The sequence below is a fragment of the Neodiprion lecontei genome, chromosome 3 (assembly GCF_021901455.1).
Source record: "Neodiprion lecontei isolate iyNeoLeco1 chromosome 3, iyNeoLeco1.1, whole genome shotgun sequence".
Taxonomy (NCBI): Eukaryota; Metazoa; Arthropoda; class Insecta; order Hymenoptera; family Diprionidae; genus Neodiprion; species Neodiprion lecontei.
The window spans coordinates 22,437,616-22,450,861 of record NC_060262.1 but is presented as its reverse complement, the minus strand read 5'-3'; the positions used below and the strand labels follow the sequence as shown (position 1 = coordinate 22,450,861).

At 37.1% G+C, this 13,246-nt stretch overlaps 1 protein-coding gene across 3 annotated transcripts in view; it reads right to left on the bottom strand.

Annotated features, from left to right (window-relative positions):
- The window catches only part of LOC107225615 (protein tincar), a 129,255-nt gene that overhangs the window by 32,712 nt on the left and 83,297 nt on the right, over nt 1-13,246 (bottom strand). For all 3 annotated transcript variants that reach the window (XM_046735600.1, XM_046735601.1, XM_046735602.1), the window contains exons 3-4: nt 3,310-3,401; nt 34-313 (exon numbers count right to left, since the gene is read on the bottom strand). In XM_046735600.1, the coding sequence (XP_046591556.1) occupies nt 34-307 (274 nt within the window). In that variant the 5' untranslated portion in view covers nt 308-313; nt 3,310-3,401. The remainder of the gene's footprint in view (nt 1-33; nt 314-3,309; nt 3,402-13,246) is intronic.

Here is a 13,246-nt window from a genome sequence, read left to right as displayed (position 1 = left end):
GATCTATAGAACCATTCGGCAGCATTCACTTACCAATAATTCTTTTCGCACATCTCGTCGCAATGTAGGCTTGAATGGCGACAGCTCCGATACCGTACCAGACGGACCAAAGGCTGTTGACGTGACCGCGAGTGCAGCATTCATTTTTCGGTGGGTTTCGATTTCTCTTAGATTTGCTCGTTGTCGTGACGCCGCTGGAATTTATGCTGGAAACCACCGGAAGTGGTTTGAGTCCTGGTTTTTTACACTTGGCTTGGTTCACTTCGTTGTTATTTTCGTAGCCCATCAGGCTGCCTGTCATCGACATTTTCTCCTGAAAGATGGCAAAACGAAAATAGCGTGAGAAGAGTATTAAAGATATTTGAATCGCACCTGCTTGAAAAGTTCGCGTTGAAATTAAAGCCTGTGTAGCGTGCGTGAAAATGCCTCGTTTCCGAGCAGCGAAGTGAAACGAAGTTAGCGCATGCGCACAACCGAAGTGCTTGATTTGACACACTAGGGCTTCCTATGGCGCATGCGCACTTTCGAACAACTCACATTTACGCACTGTGTGATTGAGCATAAGTTATTTAACTCGATATACTTTTTTTATGTGGTAAAAAAAAAATGTATCTTCGCTATTAACAGGGACATTCTGAACTGTGCTTCTAGAAAGTTATCCTTTCGCAACTGAGGCAACAATGTTTGATCAATAACTCAGCTATAATGGAAAAGATGAATAACATTCTCGAGTACTGATTATTTGGTTGCCGAAATAATTTGCCTAGATTATAATAATACACAAAATTTTGCGTCGTAAGAAGTACAAAGAAAAAGTATAACATTCTTTGTTTAAAACCGGAATGAAAAGAGAGAAAATGTTAGAAACATATCGTAAATTTTGCACAAGGTTCGGCGGTACGTCGTGGTAGAAAAAAAAAAAAAAAATGCTGGGTGAAGAAATATATTCTAGCATATCCGACGTTTCGCGAACAGAGCTGCATGCGTGTTTGTAGAGTTGTATTTACACACACACACACACACACACACACACAGTCATATATATATAGGTACGTATGAATTCATGTATACCAAGTAGTGCCGGTGGAAAATTCAAAGCTCAATGGCGTGCAAGAGATAAACTATGACTGGGCGGGAGGTTAGCGCGTACAACAAGAAAACCGGAAGTGGGTAGACGATAGCGGGGTGTAACGGTAATTATTACTCGTACAATGGACGCAGAATTCAAACAAGAATACCTGCACGTTCAAATCCATTTGGTTAATCGAGCAAGAATATAATCAGTTTCATGCATTAGTGATAAAAGTGAATTTTTTTTTTCAAATTTCAGAGAGAAAGGTTAATTTGTACAAATATAAACAGCGGAAGTACATAATTTGTTCTCTCTTTTTTACCCTCTAATAGAAACAGCAAAATCTGAAGGTGGAAAGAGAGAGAGGTGCATTTGCATGTTGATTGCTCGTCGCGTTTGCGTGATAATAAAGATTGGAATTAAACTCTATTTTTTCACCCAGCCTTACATGTTAAAACTTATCGCTGTGTAAATGCAAATAATAGCATTTCTCGTGTGGTCGTTAATTTATTATTCGTCAAAAAGTCAAGCGTGATGGCAGGTGAGATAAGGTAATGTAAGCGTTGACATTTCTTCGACGATGTTTTTCAAGATTATTAGACATGGAAAAATATGGATGCAAATATTTCCTTACGATGATAATTATACTGTTTCTTAAAATGATTGCTTTTTTTTAAGCCGGCGAACATGTGAAACACTTTGATGTTATTTGGCAAAAAATTGAAATTTTATATGAATTTTATTGAAAGATACAAAAATAAAAGGTACCCGCGTTGAAAAGATCTTTGAATTAGTTGCAAGTAAAACTACGCGGCTACCTGTAAGAAGGATGGGAGCGTAGTTAGCCAGGAGTCTAATTAATCCAGAGACTTAATTATTAGGGTACGTTATACGGCAGCCGGAACTTCTACGGGCTCAAAAGTATCCAAGCCGATGAATATTCACGTTCTGAACCCGGTGACCTCAGAGTTCTCGCGGGCGTTCAGGAGGACCCTAATTGCAAGAACACGTATATGCCCGGCGAAGGGCCGAAGTTGCAAAACTCCTTCAAGTTCTCCCGACGCTTTGTCTTCGAACTTTCAAATGTAGTCAAATGTTCGTAGGGACTTTTTTGTCACGTACGAGTTACGCAACCCGCGCAGGGGTTTCATTCGCTGCATTTATCCCGACTCGTGGATTTGAGCCATTCAATAACGATCAAATTTCTATTTGTTCTTATCGCACGTTTCTTAACTATTTTAATTTCTTTTTACCATAACCGATAAATACAGTTCTGTGTATAAAATAAAAATAAGCTTTACACTAAACTCTGGTATGGGTTACTATTGTATTTAACTATTGCGATAAGTTGATGTTCGCATAACGATAAATTTGTGTTAAGGCCTTATCGAACTGAAAAAATTTAGCAAGTAGACTAATATATTCACACTACTGAGTCGCCAAATTTTCTTGTAATTTCAGCAATATTCAAACCGTTATTATTGCAATACCTGTTTTAGTAGAATTTTGTAATAACTATAACAAATGAAATTTCTCTGGTTTCTCTAAACTGATTTTTTCAATGAATGGGTTCGATCGCCCTTCCGGCTTGATTTTCCAATTAACCTTGAATAGCTGCTACATAATTGTTACGAGAAAGCTTTCAAATATAGAGGAAAATTTTTACTTTGAAAACTTTTGTAAAGCCGTTCTAACCTTGTAATTATTTGAAACGGTTAATCTTTTTATATTCGTAGAAGTTTGGTATGTTTTTGGTCAGAAATGACACCGTACTTGCGCATGCTCCATAACTTATACTACGTATGCAAGATTAAGAAAGTGCGTTACAATTGTGTAGGAGATGAATAATGAACGGGAATCACATGCACCGTGTATTGCATAATGTAATATTTTGCAATTCAAAGTCAAGATGTGCATCAGGTTCGTGCAGGCATTTTAATAATCAATATAAATGTAAAACACGCGAATAAGTTAATGACACGTACATCGCGGTTGACCGCACCTTGTGCTTTTGCGCAACGTGAAGGTGTAACAAAAACTTGCGTCTTCTTCTTTTTCCCCTCTTTTCGCAAATAGTTTAAACAAATAAAAACATAAAACATTAATTCCAAACTGTTATACCTCAGTGTGTGCAGCGCAATTCGTTCGTTTATATACAAATTCTGGTGTTGAGAACGTAGCTTCACTGTGTTCGTGTATATTATATATATATATATATATGCCATAAATTTACTAACCCTTTCCAACGGACGTTGCGCGTCTAAAGTTTTAAGGGAGCTTCTTCCGGGTAATTAGTTTGAAGTATTAGCATCTTTGGTGACAGCAGCACCTGTAATTATAAAGAAAGAAAAAAAATAGGTTTAATACTTGGATCTTTCTGAAGAGTTTGCACTCAAAAAAATTTCATTTCTTATTACAGTTGATGGAAAATTCAACGGATATCGTTACAATGGTGATTTAAATATAGTTAATATCACAAGAAAATCTCGCACAAACATCTATTCAATGTAATTAATCAATTTATTGTTGTACTAACGCAAGATAATATCACAACGATTGCAAAAAAAACTTAGTACCAGTGACTGAAATTAAAACAGTATATTGGGATACGAGCGTGATGTCGCCAATCGGTACGTGTGACAGACGCTAGTTTTTCCACCAATTTGATTTGAGAAGCAACGAAGGTGCGACTGACCAAAAAGTATTCGCATTTCGACTATTCGTGGACTGAAGAATTCGGTACAGGTGTCATGTGTAAAATTCTAATCTACCTCGGAATCATTTAACAGTTTTGAATCGACCGATTTTTGTGACTTGTGACGCCAATTGGCAGAACTTTTCTATCAGCACATCTGACTCCTTGGACTATGGGTTGACTGTGAAAGTAGTAACGGGTCTCATGTACCAACATCGTGCTCCACGATCGAAAAAATATGATCACCGTATTTTCTTTCGAATTCAAGGTTCTCGAAATTCACGATTTTTTCGCCTCACGTACGCGTTTCGACTATAAATTCTGTGAAACTGTGGATAAAGTACAAACGGCAATTAAATCCGTGTACATATCACCGGGAGTTTATTCCCTTGGCATATTCACCCTCTCCCTCATAAAATGAAGAGCGGCTGGTAAAAAGGAGTGGCGTTGTTTCAGCAGGAGATTTCTTCATTATTCAATCGAGAATCGTACGGTACGACTTGTGAGAATAAAAAATTTATGCAAAGTCGCATAAAGTTCAGAGAGCATTTCCCGAGGATCGCAGAATTCGCGTGCCCTTTCCGCATGGGATGGTGAAAATTTAAAAGCCTCTATAGCTGCAGGAGGATCATTACCGTTTGTACGGAAAGAAAAACGAGAAAAAATAAAAAAAAAAATAAAAAAAACAATAATAAAGGAAAATGTATTACCGCTAGGTGCCAGCTAGCCCGGGGTTATTATCGTTCGATACCAGCGCAAGCTTCGCGGTGAACGAAGGATGAAAAAAAGTTGATTAATTTCAGCCGGCCACTAATGTGGCCTTTGGGCTGCCGAGTGAAAAATACGGCCGGAAAGCGGATCCGTGATCCGGGATTTCCCGTACCTTTTTTTTTTGAGAAATCAGGACGCGATACGGAAATTGAATCGGATGAAAGAAATCATTTTCACTCGTTACAGATTCCACTAGACGGGTGAAGTGTCGGAAGAAGAATAATAGGTATCTGATTCGAGACGCAAAATTTTTTATAGAGTTCATCAGTATTCGACATCACCTAATTGCAATAATTTGCAATTAATCACATTTAATCGAAGGGCGTAACGAATTAAAAATTATATTTTGTACATCGTAATTACGGCGATACGAAATAAAAATTAGATTCTCGCTTTAATTAAAAACAAATAATATGCCTAATTTCCTTTCCTAGATTTACATTTTGTAAGTAGAAAAACAAGTGAACAAAAAACCAAATTACATTTAGGCTCTGTACTCAGAGTGAAATAAGATACAAATTACATTGGTAACTAGCAATTAATTTCGGTTTTAATTATAATTTTCTCAAATGGTTGACATTTTTATTCGGATTAATTATAATTATTCTATTTCACCCCAAAATGCGGAGTAAAAATATTAACGGTATTCCACGTGGCCTTAATTACAAAACCTACACGTCATCAGTATTTTAAATTCTTTCGACTGTAAAACGCAAACGCACTTAATGTTAAATACTTTTGTTCCTTTATTTGATACTTCATGCCTTTAGATTATAATTGAAACAAAGTCGCTACAACTGCAATTAATGGTTACACAGAGATTGCGACGGTGGGAGAATCTTGAAACGTGGCATAATAGCGAGACCACGAAATTAAATGCAAATAAAATACTTGAAAATTTGAATATCGCCCAATTTGAAACCTCTTTAATCGACTTTCGGGTGGCACCTCTTCAGCAGCTATTATGTATATAGCCACATTAACGTTAAAATCCGGAATCCTCTTTGCCGGGTTCACGGTAAAACGGGTCAATCCACAAAAACTACCCCCTACAGCCGAGTGCCGTCAGCCGGTATAATTGAACAACGGTCTCAACCTCGGGTCACGCCTCGGCATTTTACTATTTATACTCGGTATGCACGCCAAGAGTTGACAAATGGCTCAATGTTTTCGGCTGTACGAATCTACGTGTGCCGATGTAAGGAATACTTCCAATTTCTCGACCGTTGGCGACTCTGATACAACACGCCACTCCATATTGCACGAAATCTGAATAGTGTTGAATTGAGCTTCGACGATTTTAACCGTAGAACGGCAACGGAGGGTGAAAAAACACCCCGCGCGAGTTGGAATTTTCCGCCGCAAGAGAACCGATCTAGTTTTCGACTCGACCTAAATTAATTTTTAATCACTTTTTTTTCGAACTTGCGCGAAAACTTTTTTTGCCCTGCGTGATTCTTTGTCGGAAAACGAAAAAAAATAAGATCCTATAGGACTCTTAACGATACGATGTACCCGAGAGGTGGAATTTATAAGATTGGGACCTTTTTTAAAGCTCCGTTCTAGGGTTAATAAGGATGAATCGATCGGACCATTGAAATCAAGAGATAGGAATGGAAAAAAGAAACGTTCAGCAATCTGCAGCAGTGTTGTTAAGGCCAATGATACTGAACTCGAACAAAAAAACATTTCCTTGGTATAATTAAAATGAATATGAGAAAATTTGAATATCACAGGCTTAGGTATCAACAATTTGAGAAAAGAGTTTATAATTAGAATGATCGAAATGATTGAACTCGGCTGTTTTCGATACGATTCTAACGTTTCTGCCTTTTTACGCCTATTTTCTTCGTCATATAGAAATTTTCACAAATCATCTGAAAATTTTAACAAATATTGATCTCCAGAGTGGATAAGTAAAAGATTTTTGTAAATACGGCGCAACGTATGTTCGTCAATAATTAATTGTTTGAATAACATTGCTGGAGATTTTTTATACAGCTTGTTCACTTTTTCACTTTTTCTAAATTCTGATTAAGACGTTGGGAGCCATTCATCTTCAAATCATCGTTACAATTCGAGATCCACTGGCATAAAACAGTCGTACTTATTTGTTTCACGCATATTGTCGAAGCTGATAATTTTTTGCCTCCAACTAACGTTTGCTGTATCGAAGGGTAACATTTCTATCAAACGCTGAAATTTCATCGTTACCAAAATTTGCCACTTGTAACATAATCTGTGAAAATTAATATGCAATTCTGTAACTTTCTTGAATCCTTTTTCAATCTCAGCGGCAAAAAGTGTTTCTGCATCATCGGGATAAAAACCAAATACTCGTGGCACGTTTCTGTTCTTCCTTTCCATGATCCCGCGTTACAGAGCCCCGGAACTCTGAGGCACTAGGCAACTCGAAACCCTTTCTCTAGTCTAGAACTCCTAATCACGCAGTGACACGAAGTAACTCGCCTCCATTACCCTAATTGAAGTTAGATTTGACGGTGAAAAGGGCAAGGATTTCTAGCACCCTCGTGGCACTTTGGCGCTCGCTACCTTTTTTTTTTTTTTTTATTTTTTTTTTCCTGCCACCCTGTTGTCACGCCCCTACATCACCCTTCAGTCTTTATTGTGAACCATTTTTTTCAACCGCAATAATTATCCCACGCCCTTGCACACACACCGTATAACATGTCTCCGTTTTACGCGCGGGCGCGTTCATTTTTCAATATCGTTTCCAAGCTTTGAGATAAACAAATGTCGAAAATATGAAGCGAGTTATTCAACGGCGTTTTTCACGCCGTCGGAAGGCAGTGAAAGTTTTTATCGCCGTATACGTGAAGCGCTAATCGCGGCGGTTTCTTGTTAACAAATTGTTCCCTGTTTTATTTTTTTATTTTTTCTTCCTTTGAATACACGCATATTTGTATATTCGGAAGATAAAGTTAATGGCTTTTAACGCAACGCTTTGCTGCTGCTACTGGCTCGCAACATTTTAACGCTTTAGTAAATTTCATCGAGCTTTGAGGTTGTTTATAAACGTGTAAAATGGAAAATATAATTCACAAAGGTTCGTGTATATTGCGTTCAGTGTCCGTGAAATTAGAGAGTCGTCAATATTTTCTTCTCATTGGATATTGTTTTCACTCTGTTTCCCTCAAATTGCCGAATTTTTTTCTCTCCCTTTTTATTGTGTTTATTAGCAGCCGTCCGCACATGTCGATTCAAGTTATTGTTATTATCATTATTATTTTTATTCTGATCGTTATACGTAAATTTGTCGGCTGAAAATCGAACTTGCTAACACTTCAAGCCTCGAACATTGTATCCCAGTTTTCGTTACCCCTGAATAAGAGAGACGTTGTTATTCAAGAGTGTCTCATTTCGGATACCGCGTGCAGGCTCTGAAAGCGATTCACCTCGGATTTTCAAGAGGCGACGAAATCTCTCGGCCTTCCTTTGACGAGCCCGAAAGTGGAATCGAGGACTACGCACGCTTTTCGCGATTTAATAACGCGTTTTGCAATCCAAATATTTTCTTTCCTGTCTCTCTGATGCGGTCATCGAGCTGGGTCGTCGGTTCCCTCTTTCGATATCGACATAAAAAAAAAAACCATGTTAAAGTCGTTTTACCGCGAGCCGAAAGGTTGTTCCTGTTGACAGTTTTTTAATTTATTTTTTTTTTCTTTCTCGAAACAATCTTCATCGTTCGTTTCAACGTTTCGCCAATTTCAAAAGACTAACGAAACGATATTCAATTCTTTTCTTCGTCCTATTGCAGACGAGCGTGTTCGATTTCTCCTGCCGGACGTTGGAGATTTTTTTCTCGGGAAATGAAACGACGTCGATCATAGTTAGGAGTTTTAAATAAATTTGTAGTTTCTTTGTACAATTTTTCACGTTATTATAATGATTTCCAATCACAATCACACACGACGAGCTTTCTTTCTACTTTAAATTCTGAGATACCGAAACGTACAAGTTTTATAGGTCCAAATATCTTTCTCACTCATAGAAATCACGTGATGCATTGGACGCTAATAAAATTTTCAGCCGTCCCGAGTTTATGACGAATTGTCAACTTGCGATAGTTAAAACGCGAGGGGACATTCACTCAACATAACCTCGAAACAAACACAGTTGGCCAATCACTCTGCGCATGCGCGTTGAAGTGTTCAGTTTCCTGAGACCGTTACAAACCATATATTTCGGTTGGGCATATTAAAAAAAAAAAAAAACAGAGGCAATAAACAATTTCTTCGAGTTATCTCGTGCCTGAATTCTCCCTGTGCTTCTACAAAAAATGGTACGATATGATGACGTTGACGTGGTAATTTTGTTGAGGGGTAAAAAGAAAAAAAAAACCGATTGGAAAAGTGCAGCGTCTGTGGATTTTACGAAGCTGTTTCTGTAAAGCGTGCATACTGCGTGGGTATATTGTTATCCACATATATCCTCTTGCGGAACTTGATGCACATTGAATTCCGGACTATAACAAGAACTGCCCGGAGGATCAGCTCGTACAGGTATCTGCAAGCTCTGCAGCCTGGCGGTATTCGATTTTCGATATCCTCTAGCTCTCTATTTCGGATCATACAACTCGTTGATCAAATTCCCGTCAAAAGCGAACTAAAAAATTCTCCACTCGGGTGAAAACTTTATTCGTAAATATCTGTGAATTAGTTCGTGTCCCTGTATTTTTGACGATCTTGATCTGTCGATTGTTGTTTCACACAAATTTCTATAACTTTCTCTGAAACTGCATTTACGTTACTTGTGTAAAAAATCGGCATGTACTCGGATTTGTCTAACAATTCGTGCCGTTCCCTGTCTAATATGTATAAATATTGGAATTAATTTTTGTCTAGAAAATTTTCATTTTTCATCCGTTTTCCGACTGACCCTGATTTTTGGAAGTCACATTAGATAGGTACGGTAAGATTTCTGTCAAGTTACACGGAAATTACTTTTACTTCAAGCGTATGACGGATGGCATATTATATAAAGGAAGAAGAGTTACTGAAATTAAGTTATCGTATTCATTCGAATCAACTACATCTCGCGTAATCCAAACAGGATTTTCTTCGATTCGGTAACGAAATAAGTTCAACAGCGTTACTTTAATATTACATTCGACTGACGTGAAAATTAAACCGTACAAGAATTTTACCTTGTAAATTGGATTGAAATTTGCAGAGTAAAATTTCATCGAGGCTGTCTCATAAAGAATTATAACTGAGAAACTGAGAAACGTTTGAATAGAGGGAAAGACGAACGCCGATAAACTGTAGTTTTATTCTCAACAGCTCAGTGGGAATTGTGAGGAGAGCAGGAACGAAGGATAAGAAATAATATTATTCTTTATCTGCAGGGGAATGGTTAGCTCGTTCTATTCGTTGAGGACTCTTGACGATCGTGACGACGTCGTAGCGGGAATAATATTGAATGAAATAACCGAGGGGTTGAAGAGAAGACGTGCAAGCTGTGCAAGCTGTACAAGACACACCGTTCAGCTCTCGGGGTAAAAAGCATGTTGAACAATTATGTGAAATTTTTGAACAGAGTCTTTGTTGCAGGATTTTTAGCACTTTCTGCCGTCGGAAGCAAATATTTTCTCTAGTATTTTTTGTGTGAAGAAATCTGGTTTCTTAGAATAGAAAATTCCAAGGATCCTCCGTAGACCCTCAGAAACTGACGCAAAAACCACGTTTCTCGACATTTTCAGTCCTGCATATTCCAAGAGCCGGAAAATATAGTGGAAGCTCAGTTATACGTTTCGCACTTGCACGTTTTTCCCATTCATACGTTGAATTTTCCTGCTCCTGGAAATTTCTGCCTTCGAATCGTGAGATATTATTTCACTTATAAGCTACTTATTCCGTCCCCTAGAGCTGTTCTTTATACAGTAAATGCAACCATAACAAGATGATACCTTAAAAACTTTTCAATTTTACCATTATGGATGTTTCAAATATTTAGGTTTTAATATTTATTTTTATTTCGCTTCAACGTTATTCTCACTTATACATCAGTATTGCAATACTCCTTGAGAAATGTATAACTGAAGTATCACTGTGATTTGTTTTTATTTTTTCTGTCAAGTCAATGAACGTTTTCGAGCATATTGCGACACTTTTAGAGTCAGGTGAAAATGAGATCATAATTGAATCGGTGTAAATATTCCATAAATTTCTTATTTTTTGGATATATTCTATATCAGTAGAATATTTGCATCGATTTAAGCACGATCGGACTTTCATCTCACCGTAAAAATTTTAGGATACGCTCCAAAATGTCTGCCTTTTCACCTAGTAAAATAAAAAAAACCTTCATTTTTGTCCCCTCCGTATACATACAATTGAAAATGTCTAAAAACGTGTTTTTTATTGGCAGTTTGTTTAAGTGTCTTAAAATTTTAAGATTATTATACCTCGGTGCGAGTTATACAATATCCAAATTTCAGTTACATTGAAATTTTGATTACAAAAACCTAGCTGGAAACTGGAGGATCGATCCGTATAATATAAAAGCGGGCGACGAATATTATGGCTCATGGAAAAGAATTGTATATGTTAATATTAAAGTGAAGCGAACAGAGCGGGAGCGATAAGAGAAGAATAGGAGAACATTACGCTCGAGTGAGGCGTAATTGCAGCTAGCGCCGAGAGATGGTAAAGTTCAAACGATCTATTACATTTCCTTGATAGCATCACCCCAACTTCACTAAGTAGTAATAGTGGCATAACCATCTGTCATAAAGTAATTGCCCATTCTACGCGTCCAACATTTTCGCCAGCAATCGGCACCAGAACTGTTGCAGTTGCGATATCACTATTCAAGTCTGTGATTTTCCCCCAGTAAAGATTATTGGCACCTAAGCATGTAATATGCGAATTGGTTTAATAGGTTGGTATTTGCTTAAAAAAGAAGAAGCCAAAATCGGGGAAGATTCGAACAAATCTTACAATCTCTGCATACCAGGCATTTTATAGCATACGTAGTTAACGGATTTCGCTATGAAGCAATCATAGACAAAAAATATTGTACTCGATCGTTAGATTTTAGAGCTGCGCGATTAACCGAATAGTAGCAGACTTCGGTCAATTGTTCTTTCAATTAATTTCACAATTTTTTTCACGTTTTCACAATTAATCAGGAATTTGAATTAATCGTTTCTCCGGTCAATCGATTCATTTGGATAAATTGATCAAGGTCGAATAATCGCACAGGTATAATTAATTTATAAATACTATCACCGATTCGTCCCGTTTAATATGTGGCGGGAAATTTTTGTTTTCGTAAATACAATAAATGAGACAAAATTTTTTTCCAGAAAGTCATTTTCAACATTTTCTTTATCCTCAAAAAAGTAATTTGAAAACTTCCGCATTCAATATTCACGAATTTTCAAGAAGTATCAAATCGGAATAAAAAAATGTGGAGATTACGAAACAAAGATCCGATCTCAGTAAAAACTTCAAAATCGGTACGTATTATTTCCAACACAGTGTGAATGAAACGATTTTTTCGCAGCTTATTATTATAGTATTAATTACGTTGTTGGCGTTGCTAGTTCCTAAATCGACCAATTAAACGATATCTCCGAATTCGATCAGTTCGGTTGGCCCCGCCAATGCTTCCAGTTCGTGTTTCTTGGGGATTGTCGAATTACATTAATAGCACAGTTGCCCATAGGTATATATGTCTAGCTTATCCAATCAAATCATCTATCCCATTTCCAATCTCGATCGAATTCCCTTCGTAATCTGAAGTTCCCCACGTCCTCTGTTCGGCGTTTATACAGACAACCATGTAATTATATAAGTATACGCTGTGAAAGGGGGAATTTACTTTACAGATAAGCGAGCAATTTCACGTCAAGTTGGATAGAATTTTTCAAGTGTCAAAAATCACGTGCATTTTCTTTCTACTTGTTACATTTTTTCAAAAAAAACAAAAAATAAATAAACTTGCGATGTAATAAAAAAAAAAACGAGTTTAATACTTGTCTAATTTAACATCGAATTGCCCATATACATCGTCACGTAAATCAGAGACACGCATACTGTTTATTCCTATAAATATTCACCAGTTGATTGTTAAAATAATATCAAAAATGTCAGAGTTCCACACTTTTTACTATCAATAAAACGATATACGTATACTGTATTGATCAAAGTGGCAAACGGGGGTTTGAAATATTGCATCGCAGGTATTAACCGGATGGAAATAAATAGCTGAATAAATTAAGTCTACAATACAATAAATATAAAGCCTCAATTGTCTTTACTCGTAAATATATCTGGCAATCGTTGCTGTAACGTAAGTTTCAGCTCTGTCCTTGAAGCAGCCCATCAGACGACGTTTTATTGTCTTGTTCAGGCATTATTTATTTATTTTTTTTTTTTCAAATTAAACGTGTATACTTTACGTACCACCAATTAAAACTCACAAATATACAAATTAGTTATTACTCACTGAACTATGACGAATTACATTTGATCGCGTAGATCAAATCATTGTTAATCGTAATTTGTAAATGGGTGATAAAAATCTTGCTCATCGCTGGTTCGGCTATAAACACGAAGAAGAACCGTCGTCGTAAGATAGTTTCCCTTCCTTTTCCCGATTCCGAATAGAACGGAAGTTGGTAAAAAATATTGACGTTAGTAGGTTCGAGCCCCCCGTCACCTCGCGTGTGGTAAAGGCCC